The sequence below is a fragment of the Epinephelus fuscoguttatus genome, linkage group LG3 (genome assembly GCF_011397635.1).
Source record: "Epinephelus fuscoguttatus linkage group LG3, E.fuscoguttatus.final_Chr_v1".
Taxonomy (NCBI): Eukaryota; Metazoa; Chordata; class Actinopteri; order Perciformes; family Serranidae; genus Epinephelus; species Epinephelus fuscoguttatus.
This window is the reverse complement of record NC_064754.1, coordinates 1,041,294-1,061,260: the sequence shown is the minus strand read 5'-3', so window position 1 is coordinate 1,061,260 and position 19,967 is coordinate 1,041,294. Positions and strand designations below refer to the sequence as shown.

Here is a 19,967-nt window from a genome sequence, read left to right as displayed (position 1 = left end):
AAAGGAACCCGATCGCTCTCGGTGGCAACCGGAAGTTGACGGACACAGTGCAGAACCGTCAGAGCTCCCGGTGTTTAACGTGGAGTAACAAGTGTGTGGACGTGGTGACGAGTCAGGTGAGCTCCAGGTGAGGAGGTAACTCTCTGCTCTCATTGGTTCTTTAATTTGGAAATGTCGTCACTTTTATTCGATGTCAGCGATGGTTAAGCAATCGGTACTCTGGAGTTACAGTGAAACTCAGCGTCACAGATTTGTAACAACAACCAGGAGAACTGAGAGTAATTTAATCAATTTAATTTAATGTTTAAATTAACAGCTGCAGTGAGTTGGTTCAGTTGAGTCAGGCTGACGCGAGGGCGGTGGTTACCGTAAAGATGAGAGTGGAGGCGCAGCTGCTCTGACTGCAGGCTGTCCAGCTGTGAAGCAGCAGCTCCCACACTGTGCTCTTGATGATGGAGGTCTGACGGAGCTGACGCAGAGTTTGATGTTTAATCATTTCACAGCAGTTGGCTTCCAGTTCTCTTCACACTGACCACTTTGAAACCAAATCTTTGTTGGGTTCGATGTCGTAGAGTCGGCTTGTTGTGGTTGAGACACAGCTGATAGAAATGTTATCAATGACTCATCAAATATAAATGTGTCCAACACCTGAGCAGCATCCACCCCTTTCTGGAAACCAGGAAGTGAGACGGGGGTCCCTGTGACGTAGCTCACTCCTTTTATACCTGACTTAATTCTCAGCAGTAGTTCAGTTGGAGGGTCGTCGGTTCAAGTCTGGAGCGTGGACCGGTCGCTGCCGAGGGGCCCCTGAGCAAGACACTGAAGCCCCAATTGCTGGAGGCGCCGGCCCATGGGCGACCCCCCTGCTCTGACATCTCTTCAGTTAATGTTTGGGCCTGTGTGCAGTATGTAACGTGTCAGTGACACCAGAGTGAACACACTGAATGCCTCCTCGAGGAGCGACAACGTGCGTCTCCTTTTAAAATATGTTCTGGTAGAGATCTGACGTGACACAAATCTTTAAAGGTCCAACATTCTCACAGAGAACACATTGCAAAGCACAGATGATCATGTCAGCAGAGATGTTCTCAGCACCAACTGTTTTAGATTTGAGAGGCTTTGAACACATTTTTTAACAGCTGGAAGTTGTGAATTGAGGCTTTTTTCTGACACAGGACGAGTTCAGAGGTTAAAAAAAAAGAGGAAGCAGATCAAAATATTTTATAAATCAGATTTATTCCATATAAATTAATCTGTTAAAAATAATGTTTCTTCCCATAAACAAAACTCGATACAATATTATTTAGATTTTAAACATGTTGCTGAGTACTGGGATCAGATATACAGTGATTTATCACCTTTACTGACTGTGCATTCTGTTCCCACAGGAAACCGTCATCGTCTGTTTGAGCTAATCGAGTTTTCAATCAGCTGAAAAAACAGTTCGTCTGAATTCTGTTTGTTTTATTACGATTGAACTTATTACGCTACAGTAAGAGTTATTACTATTTTTTATATATTTATAATATATGTAGTAAAGAAATACTTGGTGTCTGTGTGCTGTTAACAGTCAGTGTGAAAGCTTGTTTATTTTTACAGCTGTTTGTTTGTTTGTTTGTTTGTTTTTGAGATAGTCATGGCAACAAGGGCGTTGGTTACCGTAAAGATGAGAATAGAGGAGCAGTGCAGTTTAGTGTGCTGCTGCTCTGATCTGCGCCTCAGCTCTGTGGAGATGCTGCGGGTAATGAGCTCCATCTAGTGGACTGACAGCAGAACTACATCAGCTGATCTGCAGCGCCAACATGTTCTAACCACAGCTGCTCAGTCAGCTCTGAGTCACTGTGAGCCACAGGTTTGTCATGGAAAACGTTCTTTGTGCGCCGCAGTTCAGTTCGAGTTTAGTTTTGAAGGTCGGGCCGAAAGATTCTGGTTCTTGTTTTGGTGTCTTCACTGTAACAACAGTCCACACGCTCCACTCCTTTACAACAGACAGAAACACTCTGATCCACATTCAGATCAAAACAAATAACTTCATATCACATGCGAGGTTTCATCCTGCATCTGTGGTTTATGTTCTTAGATGCTGCAACCAACGCCGTGACGCCAACAACAGCACGTGGTTAAATTTAGAAAAAATCCTCATGGTTTGGCTCTGCGTTCAAACAGGAAGTGAACAGCATGCTCCCGGATGAAAGTCCGAGGGTTTGTTGGACTCAGGACCAGCTGAGTGTCACGTGACACCATCAGCCGGCTTGAGTTGAGCTCAGACCGGCCAGTTCACACCGCTAACACTTTGTTCTGTAACGTTATAAAACGGTTTCATCTCCTCGCCGATTGTTGGTCTGAACTGGACTTGAGGCGGCGTTCAGCTCAAGAATGCAGCGACAGCGACAATGCAAATAGTGTCAGGAAAGAGAGGAAGTGGACGAGACTGTGTCTGAAACTGGCGGCAAATGTCAGGTGTGATGATGAACGTGTGAGCTCTGACAGTGTGTGTGTGTGTGTGTGTGTGTGTTGAAGCCCAGATCAGCGGCAGAGACCAGACTCTCCTGGACCTGAGCCCAGCTGTGTGTCCATGGATCCACCTTCACGGTTTAAAGGACAGCTTCCTTCAGAGACTCAGTGAGTCAACAACAGAAAGCAGCCGTGCAAACTGATAAACGTGTCATTTGTCGTGTCAAAATATGAAAAGTGGAACAGCTGGAGCTGGTCGCAGTTGAAAGTTTTAGAAGGATCTCCCAGTCAGCGGCATTAATCTTGTGAATGGCGGCGTTCATCAGCCCGTCAGTGGGCGTGCCAGCTCCTGCCGCCACTTCTAGAAACCAAAGGCCAAAAATAAGTCGCCAGTTTTTCAAATTGTCTCTCAGTGGCAACTGTTAAAATCAACCGTCAACCTTAAAATGTCACCAAAATCATGTTTCTGTTTGTGTCCATTAATATTTTGCCATGTCACACCCTCTGTTGTTATCCACAGAGTTCAGCAGCAAAGCTCAGAGGTTCCCGGAGGCGGGGGTCAGTCTGTCCAGCAGACAGACATGAGCTCCATATTTGAGGTGTGTAAACGCCCAGCAGCGACTTTAACTTCAGCTCCACACGAAGACAGAAAAAGTTTAAAATGGTGTTTTCTTCCTTTTTTCAGCGTCTCAGGGAAAACATCGACACCTTAGTGGAGGACGAGCTGAAGAAGTTCCAGAAGGTTCTGAGTCCAGATTACTTTGAGTTCTCAGGGAGACAGAAGGAGGATGACGAGGTGGTGGATGATGAAGAGGAAGAGCAGATGAGGAGCAGCAGAGAGGCATTTCTGAAGATCACACTGCACTTCCTGAGGAGAATGAAGCAGGAGGAGCTGGCCGACCGTCTGCAGAGCAGTAAGAGGATTTCTCACATACGACCCCAAGTCCCAAAAAGTTTGGACGCTGAGTAAAATATCAGTAAAAACATGTTTGACCTATTTTCAAGTAAATACAGTTAAAAATCAGATATTTAATGTTCAAACTGATCAACTTTATTGTTCTCTGTAAAAATAAAGCTGTGACAGGAGCCTGTTTCCTGTCACTGTGTGACATCATCACCAACTGTTGAAGTTCATCTGACTTCAGTGTCTCAACAGTCCCATGATGCACCTCTCCAGAGTCGACGCTTCATCATGTCCCACACGTGTTCAGTGGGAGACAGGTGTGGACTGCAGGCAGGTCAGTCTGGTACCTGCACTCTGTCCCTACGGAGACACGCTGTTGGACCACATGTCACAGTGTGTCTCATTGTCTCGCTGGAAGAAGACGGGACGTCCCTGAAAGAGACGGCGTCCGGATGGCAGCGTATGTTGCTCCAAAACCTGGATGTAGCTTTCAGCATTCATGGAGCCTTCACAGACAGGAAGTTACCCATGATGCACCTCCACCCATCACAGACAGGAAGTTACCCATGATGCACCTCCACCCATCACAGACAGGAAGTTACCCATGATGCACCTCCACCCATCACAGACAGGAAGTTACCCATGATGCACCTCCATCCATCACAGACAGGTAGTTACCCATGATGCACCTCCACCCATCAGAGACAGGAAGTTACCCGTGATGCACCTCCACCCATCACAGACAGGAAGTTACCCATGATGCACCTCCATCCATCACAGACAGGTAGTTACCCATGATGCACCTCCACCCATCAGAGACAGGAAGTTACCCGTGATGCACCTCCACCCATCACCGACAGGAAGTTACCCGTGATGCACCTCCACCCATCACCGACAGGAAGTTACCCGTGATGCACCTCCACCCATCACCGACAGGAAGTTACCCGTGATGCACCTCCACCCATCACCGACAGGAAGTTACCCATGATGCACCTCTCCATCCATCACAGACAGGAAGTTACCCATGATGCACCTCCACCCATCACAGACAGGAAGTTACCCATGATGCACCTCCACCCATCACAGACAGGAAGTTATCCATGATGCACCTCTCCATCCATCACAGACAGGAAGTTACCCATGATGCACCTCCACCCATCACAGACAGGAAGTTACCCATGATGCACCTCCACCCATCACAGACAGGAAGTTATCCATGATGCACCTCTCCATCCATCACAGACAGGAAGTTACCCATGATGCACCTCCACCCATCACAGACAGGAAGTTACCCATGATGCACCTCCACCCATCACAGACAGGAAGTTACCCATGATGCACCTCCACCCATCACAGACAGGAAGTTACCCATGATGCACCTCCACCCATCACAGACAGGAAGTTACCCATGATGCACCTCCACCCATCACAGACAGGAAGTTACCCATGATGCACCTCCATCCATCACAGACAGGAAGTTATCTATGATGCACCTCCATCCATCACAGACAGGTAGTTACCCATGATGCACCTCCATCCATCACAGACAGGAAGTTACCCATGATGCACCTCCATCCATCACAGACAGGTAGTTACCCATGATGCACCTCCATCCATCACAGACAGGAAGTTATCTATGATGCACCTCCATCCATCACAGACAGGTAGTTACCCATGATGCACCTCCACCCATCACAGACAGGAAGTTATCTATGATGCACCTCCACCCATCACCGACAGGAAGTTACCCATGATGCACCTCTCCATCCATCACAGACAGGAAGTTACCCATGATGCACCTCCATCCATCACAGACAGGAAGTTACCCATGATGCACCTCCATCCATCACAGACAGGAAGTTACCCATGATGCACCTCCACCCATCACAGACAGGAAGTTACCCATGATGCACCTCCACCCATCACAGACAGGAAGTTACCCATGATGCACCTCCATCCATCACAGACGCTGGTAACAGTCTGGACGTCCATTGGCTGGTCAGAGTCCGTCTCAGATGAGGTCGGGCTCAGAGAAGTGGGCGGAGCCTGGTAGAGTCTGAACTGTCATTGGTTGATACAGCGATGTGTTTACTGACAGTGGTTTCCAAAGTGTTCCGGAGCCCATCATGTTGGTTTGTAATGCAGAGCAGTGTGAGGGTCAAAGGTCACGGACATTCAGTGTTGGTTTTCAGCTTTGTCCTTTTTGTGCAGAGATTTCTTTTCTCTGAATCTTTTGATGATATTATGGATCGTAGATGTGAAATCCACTAATTCTTTTTAGCCGTGAGTTGAGAAACGTTCTTAAAATGTTGGACTGTTTGCCTACACATTTTTTTTCACACGACTGAGCCTTTTGATGATGCCCTTTGTACCCAGTCATGATACTTTAATCTGTTAACAGTTCACCTGTCTACCTGCTGAATGTCCCAAACAGCTGTTTTGAGCATTCAACAACTTGTTCCTGTTCAAACTTTACTAGAACCTGCTGCAGCATCAAATTCAGAATGAGTGTCGATTTACAAGAACAATAAAGTTCATCATTTTGAACATTAAATATCTTTGGAGTGGATTCAGTTAACTAATGGTCAAAAAGAATTTGCACATCATTTGATTCTGTTTTTATTTATGCTTTACACAGCGTCCCAACATTTTATGGCACCCACTGTGGCTCCACTCAACTTATATTTAAATGTTATTGTTTGTGTGAAGGGAGACTGTTTTTACCATGCACATGACAGTAAACTTCTTGAATCTTTTTTGGAATTGCGGTTGTACAACATTCTCATACTAACACTGATATCTTCTCACTGACTTGTTGTGTTTCCTTCAGGAACTCCTGCTGCAGTTTGTCAGCGTCAGCTCAAGTCCAACCTGCAGAAGAAGTTCCATTGTGTGTTTGAGGGCATCGCTAAAGCAGGAAACCCGACCAATCAGATCTGCACAGAGCTCTACATCACAGAGGGAGGGACCACAGAGGTCAGTGATGAACATGAGGTCAGACAGATTGAAACAGCATCCAGGAAACCATACAGACCAGAAACAACCATCAGACAAGAAGACATCTTTAAAGCCTCACCTGGAAGAGATGAACCAATCAGAACAGTGATGACAAAGGGAGTGGCTGGCATTGGGAAAACAGTCTTAACACAGAAGTTCACTCTGGACTGGGCTGAAGACAAAGCCAACCAGGACATACAGTTCACATTTCCATTCACTTTCAGAGAGCTGAATGTGCTGAAATGGAAAAAGTACAGCTTGGTGGAACTTGTTCATCACTTCTTTACTGAAACCAAAGAAGCAGGAATCTGCAGGTTTGAAGAGTTCCAGGTTGTGTTCATCTTTGACGGTCTGGATGAGTGTCGACTTCCTCTGGACTTCCACAACAATGAGATCCTGACTGATGTTACAGAGTCCACCTCAGTGGATGTGCTGCTGACAAACCTCATCAGGGGGAAACTGCTTCCCTCTGCTCGCCTCTGGATAACCACACGACCTGCAGCAGCCAATCAGATCCCTCCTGACTGTGTTGACATGGTGACAGAGGTCAGAGGGTTCACTGACCCACAGAAGGAGGAGTACTTCAGGAAGAGATTCAGAGATGAGGAGCAGGCCAGCAGAATCATCTCCCACATCAAGACATCACGAAGCCTCCACATCATGTGCCACATCCCAGTCTTCTGCTGGATCACTGCTACAGTTCTGGACGATGTGATGAAGGTTAGAAAGAGAAGACGGCTGCCCAAGACCCTGACTGAGATGTACATCCACTTCCTGGTGGTTCAGACCAAAGTGAAGAACATCAAGTATGATGGAGGAGCTGAGACAGATCATCACTGGAGTCCAGAGAGCAGGAAGATGATTGAGTCTCTGGGAAAACTGGCTTTTGATCAGCTGCAGAAAGGCAACGTGATCTTCTATGAATCAGACCTGACAGAGTGTGGCATCGATATCAGAGCAGCCTCAGTGTACTCAGGAGTGTTCACACAGATCTTTAAAGAGGAGAGAGGACTGTACCAGGACAAGGTGTTCTGCTTCGTCCATCTGAGTGTTCAGGAGTTTCTGGCTGCTCTTCATGTCCATCTGACCTTCATCAACTCTGGAGTCAATCTGATGGCAGAAGAAAAACCAGTATCCTGGTGGTCTGAAATGTTCGGAGGAAAATCAACACGTTTCTACCAGAGTGCTGTGGACAAGGCCTTACAGAGTCCAAATGGACACCTGGACCTGTTCCTCCGCTTCCTCCTGGGTCTCTCACTGGAGACCAATCAGACCCTCCTATGGAAAAAGAAAAGAAGCTCACAAACCAATCACAAAACAATCAAGTACATCAAGAAGAAGATCAGTGAGGATCTGTCTACAGAGAAAAGCATCAGTCTGTTCCAATGTCTGAATGAACTGAATGATCGTTCTCTTGTGTCAGAGATCTATTTCCACATGGCAATGGGATGTCACTCCACAGCTGAACTGTCCCCTGTTCAGTGCAAAGCTCTGTGCTTCGTCTTATTCTCCTCAGAAAAAGATCTGGACGTGTTTGACCTGAAGAAATATTCTGCCTCAGAGGACGCTCTTCTAGGGCTGCTGCCAGTGGTCAAAGCCTCCAACAAAGCTCTGTAAGTACTCAGATAACTGCAGATACTGACTGTATATCATGTGTAGGGCTGTTTCCAGCTGTAAACGTGGTAGTCAACTGATAGCCGCAGGAGTTGGTCAACAAATTCATCAGATTATTAATTGAAAAATCTTTATGTCTAATCAGGTCCATTGTACCTTCACAAATTAATGCAGCTATGAAATAAAACAGATCAAGTTATTAAGTTAGTTGAATCTGAAATGTGATGGTTATATCCCAGTAATATACACAAGAAGAGACGACAAACATCCCAACAGTCGTCTGGTCTCCTGAGATCCTTATTCTTTAATTTTTGATTCATCGACTCAATGAATGTAATCATGAAAATGTGATGTGTTTTACATCGTCGACGACAGAATCAGAAACAGTGTTTGTCTTTCTAACTAACTCTCCTTCAGGCTGAATGGCTGTAACCTGTCCCAGAGAAGCTGTGAAGCTCTGTCCTCAGTCCTCAGCTCCCCGTCCTCTCGTCTCAGAGAGCTGGACCTGAGTAACAACAACCTGCAGGATTCAGGAGCGAAGCTGCTCTCTGCTGGACTGAAAAGTCCTCACTGTCAACTGGAAACTCTCAGGTAAAGATTCATCCTCCTAAACTATTTAAATGTTACGTGATGTTTGAGTTGACGTTCGTCAGGTTGATGTGTATGTAATGTACTTAACTGTAGGATGTAAGATTATACTCAAAAACACTCTCGTTCCAATTTTGCAGAGATATTTTCTGGGACTGACTGTTTGAGAAGTAATTTCATAATTTAGTATGATTTTGCAGCAGAGGATACAGTCAGCAATCACTAAAGCTGCTCTATCAAACCACAAAATGGTCGTGTGTAGTATGGAAGGTGTTGCTCAAACTGACCAACCAACAAAGAAATATCACATGACCTTGAACTATGGCTCATCTGTAGGGATCGTTGAAACGTCTTTCAGCTCATTTTGTTCTTATAACCCACAGCTTTAGTTTCTGATTGAGTCTCACCATTCTCATCAGTGTCTTTTCAGCAGCAGCAGCAGGCAGCTGTTTTCAAAATAAATAATGCAACATTTAGCTCCAGTGATTTGTTTGACTTGATGTTACACTTCCTGTCGACTGACTTGAGTGACCATGAGATGATGTTGCTACCATTGAGACACATCTTCAGCTGTGTTTCTCAGCATCTCTGGGTATTTCAGCATTTTCTTCCAAGACAGAAGGCAGGTTGACCGCAGGCTGATCAGACCTAGACTAGACTAGACTTACTTTATTCATCCCAGAGGGAAATTCGTTTCCACTAACTGTACATTTACAGAGATCAATCACGGATATCACAAAACATCACAGAAACACTACATGGTCATTTACAGGGGTGGACACTTTTAGTCAACGAGATCTTTTGTTCAGTGCAGCTACGGCTGCTGGGATCTGGCTCTTCCCGAGTCGAGCTTTCCTGAATTTGAAAGTTCGGTACCTGCGCCCTGAGGGTGATGGGATGAGGTACTGGTTGAGTGGGTGTGTGGTGTCCCGTTCTATTGATTTTGCAAAGCGTGTAATAGCCCTGTTATTTAACTCTGTGAGGTTGGGTGTGGGAAGACCAATGATTTTGGAAGCAGTGTTTGTGATGCGTGTCAGTTTGGTCTGATTGGTGAAAGAAAGCATGGTGAAGAAACATGTGGAACAGTACAGACAGATTGGTTGAATGATGCTTTGGTACAGAAGTAGCAGTGGATGCAGGGCGACATAGAGTCCTTTGAGTTTTCGGATAGCTGACAGTCTTTGTTGGCTCCTTTTTTGTATGTCTCTGGTGTGCTGATCAAAACTGAGTTTATTGTGTAGAGTTATGCCCAGGTATTTAAAACTGTCCACTGTTTCCACTGTTTGTCAATGATGATGGGGTACTGAGGTGAGGGGGGGATGATCATTATTTCTTTGGCCTGGGTGTGTGTAGATGTTTACTTGACAATTCAGACAGTATCCCTTTTTTCAGCCACAGCCAGTGACTACTCCTTTCCGCAGCATTGGCGAGTGTTTTGATTGTCTTCCTATCGGAGCATGTGAGCGGAGTGGGTGAAAATTTCCGCTCCTCGCTCACAGACCTGTCACTTTGCGCCGCTCGTCCGCTCCGCTTGGTTATGCGCATTCTTCGCTCCGCTCCGCTCCATCATAAATTTTATCCCACTCCACTCGCTCACCACTTCACTCAGAAAAACTGCGTCGTACTACCCTAACCTGTAATCTTCTATTCACAAATAAAACGGGTCTGCCCATTGGTCCGACAGCCCATTGTTCCGACCATATTAAACCCATTGTTCCGAAGTCCCGTTGTTCCGAAATCATCATGATGCCCTGTGGTTAAGGTCTGGTTAGGTTTAGGCACAAAAACCACTTGGTTAGGGTCAGGAAAAGATCATGGTGTGGGTTAAAATGAAAAAGAAAGTGGCAAACACATAAGCCGTGAGCCTGCTCCGTCTCAAGCCTTTCCCAGCTGACCCAGAGCCAGTCATGGCGCACCATACGCCCGTATCCAGTGGCCTTGCTTGGTTGAGGATATGGCTTTAGCATATCTGGCTGGTTCCCTTTAGTGGCGGACCTCCTCCACCATCAGCTGCCGGCATTCATTGCGGTAGCCTTTTGCCAGGTAGGTTTCACTGCTTCCAGGCCAAAGCTCCCTCTGCCTTGCTGGAGGTGGATGTTGTGTCCAGTATTGCTATGGCTTGAGTCCTGAGATTGTCTTAGTCGTCTGTGTCTAGCTTTGCTTTGCCACATTTGTACTCTTCCACCAGGCCAGATATTTGGCAGTGAGAGGGCTCCATATCTAGAAAGCCCTACACTGCTGGAGCATCTCTGTAGCCCAAACTACCTCCTCATTTGTGAATTCAATAGAGTCTGCAGCTGGTTGGCATGAGACAGAAAGACCTCACAGATGGTAACTGACCACATGAGTTGGGGCAGCAGTTTGAAATGAAATCAGCAAAGCTTTGGCTTCCTTTGGAGAGCAGTGTTGTTGATTTGCTTAAGGCCACAAATTGTATTCTGCCTGAATTCTTCCACCTGCTGTCTTTGGCATCTGTGTTGTTCCAAAGTGCAAAGCTTTCAATAGGCACCACCAGCACCTTTGGTGTTGGCCAATTGTTGATGCAAATACTGCAGCATTTGCTGGGTTTGATCTCCATTGCATCATGGGCCCATCTGATGTTTCCCTGCAGGCCTGTTCATGCTTTTGTTGTTTTTATTTTGGTCATGTTATCCATGTACGTTCTGACTGGAGGAAACAGTTACCCAGTCTTCAGGCTATCTCAAGGAGCTGTCAGGCAGTGGTGTTGTCTTGTGCTGTGATGCAGAACTGGAGATTCTTGAAGTAAGCTTTGGCCAGTCTTACGATGACCTCTGGGACCTGGAGGAAGTTGGAAGGTGTCCACACAGTCTTGTGAGGCACTGATTCAAAGGCATTGGGAAGAGCTAACAAAACCACATGGAGTCTCTCTTTTTCTTCTGGGGAGTTTGTATCTGGTGCCAGATGATCTTATCCCTACTGTCTGTACTGATGTGCAGACAAATTTGTTGCACCTGCCGCCTGTCCCCATGCATTAGACTTGATTCCTTTTCCCCATGCCACATTTATTAGATTCCATTAGCATTTCATGACACCAGGACTGTTTTTATAATGTCTGTATGCAATGGCATTGGGGCTGTTTTCCACCTTGTTCTATGTAGGAGACCCTGTACGGTGATTGACTCATGCCTCTGGTTGTTGGATTAGGTCCTCAGGTGCTCCTGAAGTCCCCATAAACCGCATTGTGGTAAAGTACCCTAGAACTTGTATGTAACCTGTACAGACATGTTTCTGGCTGCTTGTGGCTCGAGAGGTAGACCAGATAGTCCACAAATTGATCAGCAGATCAGCAGTTTGATTCCTGGTTCCTCCAGTCCATATGTCGAAGACAAAGATACTGAACTCCAAATTCCTCCTGATGTTTGTACCATGTGAAAGTTTAACTGAGTAGCAGGTGGCACCTGCTATGGTAGCCTCGGCCACCAGTATATGAATGTGAGAAAATGGCTGAATGAGGCATGTAGTGTAAAGGCACCATTAGTGGTCGAAAAATTAGAAGGATGCAATACAAATTCAAGTCCATTTATCATTGCAGCTGATGGGATATTTAAAATGGCGGGTTTCTGCATTAGGTTCTTGTCAAGCAAGTGTGACGATTCTGTATTGACCAATCGATGGTCTACATTGATTCCAGCCCCACCTTTTAATATCAGATTGGTACGCCAGCTACCTCAACAAAGGGGTGAGACAACCATCCAAATCTTTAGGCAATGGACAGAAAAATAACCTCTCTAATGTGTAACAAACTGAACCGGACTCAACAAGGCTTTAATCTAAGAATCATCTTGATGAAGAGGTGTTTGATGAACTTGTCAGGGTCTCTGTAAAAGCCTGTCCTCACCTGTTCTGTCTTCTTATGTAGCTTTGTCAGACATTCTGCTCCTTCCTTCCCTGTTTTCTCAGCTGTCCTCTTTCTTAACAAGTCTTTTGATTTCCTGTTGCCTCCTGGACCTGGACTGAACTGATGGTTCCTTCTGTTCTTTGGCCAACGTCCCAAATCTACCCACCCCACAGCTGTATGTGGTGTTCCCCATCTGCTCCAGTTTTCTATGTAAACATGCCTTCTGTCCTTCAAGAAGACTTTGGTCTATTTTTAGGCTCTTTCTTTGCTCTGGCAGAATTTAGGCCACAACATTTGAGGCTTTTGTCTTGCTAGTTTCAGTCAGTCTGAGCTGCTCTGCTCTGACTTCTGTTACATTTACAGTTGGATTTAAGCTCCTCCCCCTTGTATACAAAGCCCTACATGGGCTGGGACTGAGCTACATCACTAACTAACTAATGGCATCAGAGAAGCTGCTTGCTGAATATTTTCATCTGTTTACTTTAGCGTTTAACTCGCTCTGACTCTCCTCTAACACTCTTTCTTTTTACGCTTTTACTTTCTGTTTGTGCTTCAGGCTGCTGCAAGTCTTTTAAAATCTTATTTGGTGTTATGATTTATAGTTTTACAACTCTGAATTAATCCACATTTTAAACAGTTTTAAATGTCCTTTCATATTGGATGGCCTTGTTTTTCTGTTTGATGTTCATTATGTCTATTTTCATGTGCAGCACTCAGTGCTTTTAATGTCTGTATTGTAAAACATTTTTCGCTGCATTTCATGTATAAAAGGTGCTGTAATAAATATATATTATATATTATTATCAATGATTATAGATTAAAATAAATGAAATTATATATGTGTGTGTGTGTGTGTGTGTGTCTCCAGGCTGTCAGGCTGTCTGATCCCAGAGGAAGGCTGTACCTCTCTGGCCTCAGCTCTGAGATCCAACCCCTCCCATCTGAGAGAGCTGGACCTGAGCTACAACCATCCAGGAGACTCAGGAGTGAAGCTGCTGATGGATGGACTGAAGGATCCACACTGGAGACTGGAGACTCTCAGGTACGAGCAGACAACGAGAGCTAAATACTTTGAGGCCGTCTCTTTGGCTTTAGTAACTCATCATGATCAATATGAAGAAGCCTCTGAAGGTTCATTCTGACTCCTCCAGGTTGGAACATTGTGGAGAGCAGTGGCTGAAACCTGGTCTGAGGAAGTGTGAGTGTGTGTTCACTTTGATTCATGAAGCACGGCAGCACATCTTCAAGTTCACTAAACAAAAATTTAAACACAACACTTTTGTTTTTGCTCCCATTTTTTAACAGACTTAAGTAGAAGACTGTTTTATGCACTCAGTGGATATTTTCCTCTCGAACTTTGGTCACAAATCTGTTAAAGTGAGCAATTCTCCTTTTCCAAGACAATCCATGCACCTGACAGGTGTGGTTGATTGAGCAGCATCAGTACTACACAGGTGTGTGTTGTGATGGTCACTATAAAAGGACACTGTGAAACGCAACGTATGATCTTTAAAAAGACATTTAGTAGGATTTCACATGACGAGCGTTGCAGAAATGAATTCTTTGATCACAGATGCCTCAAAGAATCAGTTTGATCTGGTGTGACACTATTTGCCTCCTGCAGTGCGACACGTCTCCTTCACAGAGTTGATCAGGATGTTGATTGTTGGCCCGCTCCTCTACAGCGGCTGCGTGAAGCTGCAGGATATCAGCAGGAAGGGGAACACACTGTCATCCATGCCGATCCAGAGCATCCCAAACACGCTCAGTGGGTGACGTTTGGTGAGTCTGCAGGTCGTGCAGCAACTACATGTTTTCACCTTCCTGCAACACGGGGCCGTGCATCATCATCATGCTGCAACATGAGGTCATGGTGGCAGATAGATGGCATGATGATGATGGCTCTCAGGATCTCGTCACAGCGTCTCTTTGCATTCAAACTGCTCATCAGTAAAATATACCAAAGTTTGTTGTCTGTAGTTTATGTCAGACCGTATCATAACCCTGCTCGCCTACACGACACCATGCACACTCAGAGTGCCAGGTGCCATCGAAGGTGAGGACCTGCCCACTACAGTCAGGTACTACGATGAGCTGCTGTCAGGTCAGGACCCTGGTGAGGATGAGGAGTGTGCAGATGTTCTTCCCTGAAACGGTTTGTGACCATTTGTACATACATTTTTCAGTTGTGCGAACCGATTCTGGCATCACCTGTTTGGGTGGCTGCTCTCAGATGATCTTGCAGGTGGAGACGCTGGAGGTCCTGAGCAGGTGTGGTTACATGTGGTCTGCGGTTGTGAGGTCGGTTGGATGTACTGCCAAATTCACAGAAACAACATTGTAGACGTCTTATGGAAGTAAAATGAACATTCAGGTCACAGGAAACGGCTCTGCCGGACGTTCCTGCAGTCAGCAACACGCTCCGTCTGTGTCACTGTGATGTCATCAAATGTCACATTTCACAGTGTCCTTTTATTGTGACCATCCCAACACACACCTGTGTGGTACTGACGCTGCTCAGTCAGCCACATCTGCCAGGTGCATGGATTGTCTTGGAAAAGGAGAAGTGCTCACTGACACAGAAATGAACAAGTTTGTGACAGAAATTCGAGTAAAATGAATCTTTTTAACGCATTAAAAAGTCTGAAATCTTAAACCTGTGAAAAATGGGAGCAAAAACAAAAGTACATTACATTAGTGCTGGGCGATAGGACAAAAAATCATACCTCGGTGTTTACAGGCTGACTGGCGATACACGATCTCAAGTTGTAAGTCAAAGCCACATTTTAAATGTCACAAGCAGTTTTATTAAAACAGACTGTGATCAAAATAAAATACAAAGACTGTTAGTATGTATTTTTACATCTTCACTGACCAGTGGATACATGACATCTGTCATGGCCTCAGAAGAGCTAGAGGGACAAGTTAGACTCATTTTAGTTGGACCAAGGCGAAGTTAAATTGGGCAAAGCACCATTTAGGTAAGAGCACACGTGCTACCATCCTAGTATATATACTGTGTCTCTCTCTGTTCACTCCATCGCATAAGCTTCTGCATGTAGCCATGTTGATCTGAGCTCGTAATGAACGTGCATTAAGAAAGAACTCCGTGATCGGCCTCATCCTTGAATTCTCCACATCACCACAGAAACACCTACTGTCAAAGACTGTTTGAAAATATACAGCTGCACGACAGTTACACCTCCAGAACACTCGTCAGCGGCGGGATTTCTGTGTAGTGCTGTAAAGTTTGGTTGATTCAAAACACACACTAAACACACACTTTATCTGGACACATTTTCCCCACAAATACAACATGCTAACGTTATTAGCACAAGCCTATGGCATTTTACATTATATAAATTAGCTTAGCGGTTAGCAATCTTTTTCTCTTCTCACATAAAACCAGGGACAACAGCAACATTTAACAAAGGTAACGTTACATAATTTGGCTCCATTACAGCTCACAACATTCACTGAAAAAACATACTTATACTAAGCACGTTTTCCAAACAAATACAACATGCTAACATTATTAGCAGAGATTTCCTCTGCTCATATTTCAGCCAGGATAAATCACACACAGTGTGTGGAGGCTTTATTTCTGGGGAGGTGCATGTCAGGCTGGGGCTCTAAAAAGTGTTGATGGAGAACTTGTGAGTGAGTGAGTGGGCGGAGCTGTGCAGAGAGATGCATGCTGGTATGCGTCATGTAACACAACTTGACCCTATATTGATATAAATGGTTTCTAAATTTATATTTTGCTTGAAAATATATCGCTATATCGTCGTCACATCGCCCGGCCCTATTTTATATCAAATCTTTGTTCACTGTAGTTTGAACCAGCAGCTTGTGTGTCTGCATTCAGTTTCTCAGTTTGAAAGATCCAATAAGATGAGTCATTGTGAAGTTTGCTAATAAAGCAACAAATAAACCCGTCAGGTGTGTGAGATGATGAACTGCTGCTGCTTTGTGTCTTGTTCTCTCCATCAGATGCCTGTGAACTCACAGTGGACATGAACACAGTAAACACACACCTCAAACTGTCCGACAACAACAGGACGGTGACACTGGTGACGGAGAAGCAGCCTTATCCTGATCATCCAGAGAGATTCGAGCACTGGGCTCAGCTGCTGTGCAGAACTGGTCTGACTGGTCGCTGTTACTGGGAGGTGGAGTGGAGAGGAGTTGCGTACGTATCAGTGAGTTACAGAAGAATCCGGAAGAAAGGGTTAAATTCAGACTGCTGGTTTGGAGGGAACGATCACTCCTGGAGTCTGAGGTGCTCTCTGTTTTGTGATTACGCTGTCACTTACAACAGTAAAAGAACAGACCTTCGTACGCCACGCCCCCCCCCCTCCCCCTGTCTCTCTGGTAGAGTAGCAGTGTATGTGGACTGTCCTGCTGGCACTCTGTCCTTCTACAAAGTCTCTTCTGGCACATTGATCCACCTCCACACCATCAACACCACCTTCACTGAGCCTCTGTATCCCGGCTGTGGCTTTGGAGTCGACTGGGACGATTCCTCTGTGTGTTTTTGTTCACTGTAGGAGGTGGAGTCTCCTCCTGTGTAACAGAGGAGGGATCCGTCTTCTGGGACAGAGACAGGAAACAATCATGCGCACAGAATACATACATATACATATATATATATATATATATTTTTATGCTACTGTTGTATAGCAAAAATAAAGCTGTTCATGTTTGCATACAGCCATGAGGACACTATATTTTTATGCCTCTGTGCCAGCGAAAGCTGAGGAGGCGTTATGTTTTCAGGTTGTTGTCTCATCCTTGGGAAGGCAGTATCACAAGGACACCTCTCCCCAAATTTGGCACAAACATCCACTTGGACTAAAGCATGAACTGATGAAAAATTAGTGGTCAAAGGCCAAGGTTGTTGTGACCTTGCGTTCATCTCATTCTTGTGAACTTGGAATCTCAAGAAGGCCTTGAGGGAATTTCCTCAAATTTGGCACAAACGTCCACTTGTGGTCAAACATCAGAACATCACAGAACATTTTTGGCCACAACTCAAGAATTCATGTGACAAAATTTCACACTAATATCTAAACATTTTATATCCAAAAGGTCAAAGGTCAGCTTCACTGTGACATCATCATGTTTTCTGTCCATCATGAATTACTATAACTCCGGACCGGACAGTGATGTAGGTGCATTTTATAAACATTTAAAGATCTAGTCACACTGAATTGTATGTTGTGCTCAGAGCTGTCAGAGTGAAATTTAAGGTGTGCTGATGGATTCACGTCATCAACTCATGCATTGAGTAACATTACAAGTTAACGTTCCACCTTAAAAGTTGCCGGCAGTCGGCCCAGTGAATGAAGTGATTTTTTCTCTTTCATTTTATAGTTGTAGTTTACTGATGTATGAACAGAGGTTACATAAAACCAGAGTGAGCGTCCTCTACTGACCAATCAGACTGCAGGGTTTCTAGCTCCACCTTTTAGTACCAGATCTGTGTGCTAGGTACCCCAACAGAGGGGGGACCAAACATGGGGACGCTAAGGAACGCTTCTGTTGGTACCATCCACAACTTTTACTGTGGAAATGGAGACATAGCTGTTCTAATGTGAACCGAACTGAAGCGAACACCATTTCTGCTGAAGCACAGTATTTGGTCTTTCTGTGTGAAAAAGAAACAGCAGTCAGAGTCAGACAAATAAAATGAGTATCTTCCAAAGTTCAGTCATTTAACACACTGAGGAAACTTTGTACTAAAATCACTCTGTCTTGTTCCCCATGTGATTTGTCTCAGACTGCTGAAGCCTAATATCCACTTCACCTGAACTTTCAGAGTTATTTCTGTATTTTAAATCTTGTTTTTATAACTCGTGCCACTTAATTTTACTGCAAGCAAACCTTTTGCCATCTAAGTAATTTAAAAGGTGATATAATGAAAAATAAAAACTCTGCACAGTGGCTTCAGTTTTATTTTAAACCTGGCTGTGTTTGAATCAGAGTCTGAATGAGACAAGTTCAAAAAGTAAAAGGCAAGAACACAGACGCCTCCAGACACGCCTCCAGCTGCTCAACACCAGTAACCAATCAGAGTGAGTGGGTTTTTTTCAACAAGGTATTTTTATTGATAATTCAATAACGATGCACAGAGCATCAACAAACAAACAGAACCAGCAAGAACAAACAGAGAAAGACAGACCAGCCAAAGGAAATCCAACAGACAAGAACCAAAAATAAAGGACAGACATTACAAATTTTCAGCCTCCATATTTGCCACAAAAGTTAAAAATGGTAGTTTTGGGCACGACCAGATCATGTGACATGACGTGGCTAAAGACTGTTTACACCTGCCACACGTAGGATCAGTATCACTGCTAATCTTAGCCGACCGAGCTCTGGACCAGTGGAGTCAGTGTCCAGTCTTAAACTGAACAACAACGTGTCTCAGACAAATACAAGATGAATTCATTTATTGAATAACTTTATGCCACACCTCGTCCAATATCCTCGTGCAGCTCCTCCTGGAGGACCCCGAGGTGTTCCCAGGCCAGATGAGATCTATAATCCTTCCAGTGTGTTCTGGGTCTGCCCCAGGGCCTCCTACCAGGAGGACATGCCCGAAACACCTCCAGCAGGAGGCGCCCAGGAGGATCCTGATCAGATGTTGAACCACCTCAACATGAAGGAGCAGCGGCTCTACTCCGAGCTCCCTCCAGATGTCTGACTCCTCCCCCTATCTCTAAGGCTGAGCCCAGACACCCTACAGAGGAAACTCATTTCAGTCACTACCCAGAGCTCATGACCATAGGTGAGGTTTGGGACGTAGATGGAGCAGGAAGTCGAAAGCCTCGCCTTCCAGCTCAGCTCCCTCTTCATCACGACGGACCTCCTACAAGAATCGCCACCTTAACGTGGTGGAGGGGTTTGGGTATCCCTGTGAACCTGGAAGCTGTGTTGTCCTGGGCTAATAGCCCCTGGTAGGGTCTCCCAAGGCAAAGTAGACTAAGAGCGATTCAGAGACCTTGAAGACTCAGACTTTTCAGGATGTCAGCACCTGACCCAGTATGGGGACACCGGAGCCCCCTCATGGAGCCAGACCCAGGGGGGAGCTCCCGGGGGTTTTGTGTACCGGGTGGCAGACAGAGGCGGGGCTCCTGGCGTGTTGATCCCTGCTCGACATAGCGTTGCAGAAAAACTCCACATTTAATTAGAACATTTTCAAATATCACACAAAAAGTCAGGAGCAGACGATGAAATATTTCTGTAAAAGCTTCTGTTGGAGGCGATTCATCCACCAAATGTCCAGCAGCTTCTCTCTCTGCTGACTCTCTGTATCAGGTCAGTCATCCTGCAGCCCTGCTATCAGCTGGCATTCACAAACCACCCAGCGTCACATTTCTCTGCTCGCACTGAAAACAGAGAAATAAAGAGCTGCGTCACTTCAGCTGAGAGCTCCCACAGGCTGAAGTTGACACAGCGTCCCAGAGTGTCAACAACCAACACACCCAGGGTACCTTGGACATCATATGTGGACGTGGAAAGTCCACAACTTTTTGAAATACACTT

At 45.3% G+C, this 19,967-nt stretch overlaps 1 protein-coding gene across 3 annotated transcripts; it reads left to right on the top strand.

The window, feature by feature from the left end:
* Nucleotides 1-28: 28 nt before the first annotated feature.
* LOC125886129 (protein NLRC3-like) lies at nucleotides 29-18,362 on the top strand. Of its 3 annotated transcripts, none has more exons than XM_049572099.1 (9): nucleotides 29-116; nucleotides 2,521-2,622; nucleotides 2,975-3,053; nucleotides 3,140-3,368; nucleotides 6,189-7,968; nucleotides 8,387-8,560; nucleotides 13,285-13,458; nucleotides 13,568-13,614; nucleotides 16,410-18,362. In XM_049572099.1, exons 2-9 carry the CDS (start codon nucleotides 2,576-2,578, stop codon nucleotides 16,964-16,966), a joined length of 3,087 nt encoding a protein of 1,028 aa, XP_049428056.1. In that variant the 5' UTR covers nucleotides 29-116; nucleotides 2,521-2,575; the 3' UTR covers nucleotides 16,967-18,362. The 3 variants fall into 3 exon arrangements, with proteins under 3 accessions (XP_049428056.1, XP_049428055.1, XP_049428057.1); XM_049572098.1 differs by having other exon boundaries at nucleotides 34-127; XM_049572100.1 differs by lacking the exon at nucleotides 2,521-2,622 and having other exon boundaries at nucleotides 35-127.
* Nucleotides 18,363-19,967: the final 1,605 nt, after the last annotated feature.

Coding starts and splice junctions, on each gene's coding strand:
- LOC125886129 (XM_049572099.1), top strand. CDS start 2,576: ATGGATCCACCTTCACGGTTTAAAGGACAGCTTCCTTCAGAGACTCA. Junction 13,459..13,567: donor TGGAGACTGGAGACTCTCAG/GTACGAGCAGAC, acceptor TGACTCCTCCAG/GTTGGAACATTGTGGAGAGC. Junction 13,615..16,409: donor GAAACCTGGTCTGAGGAAGT/GTGAGTGTGTGT, acceptor TCTCTCCATCAG/ATGCCTGTGAACTCACAGTG.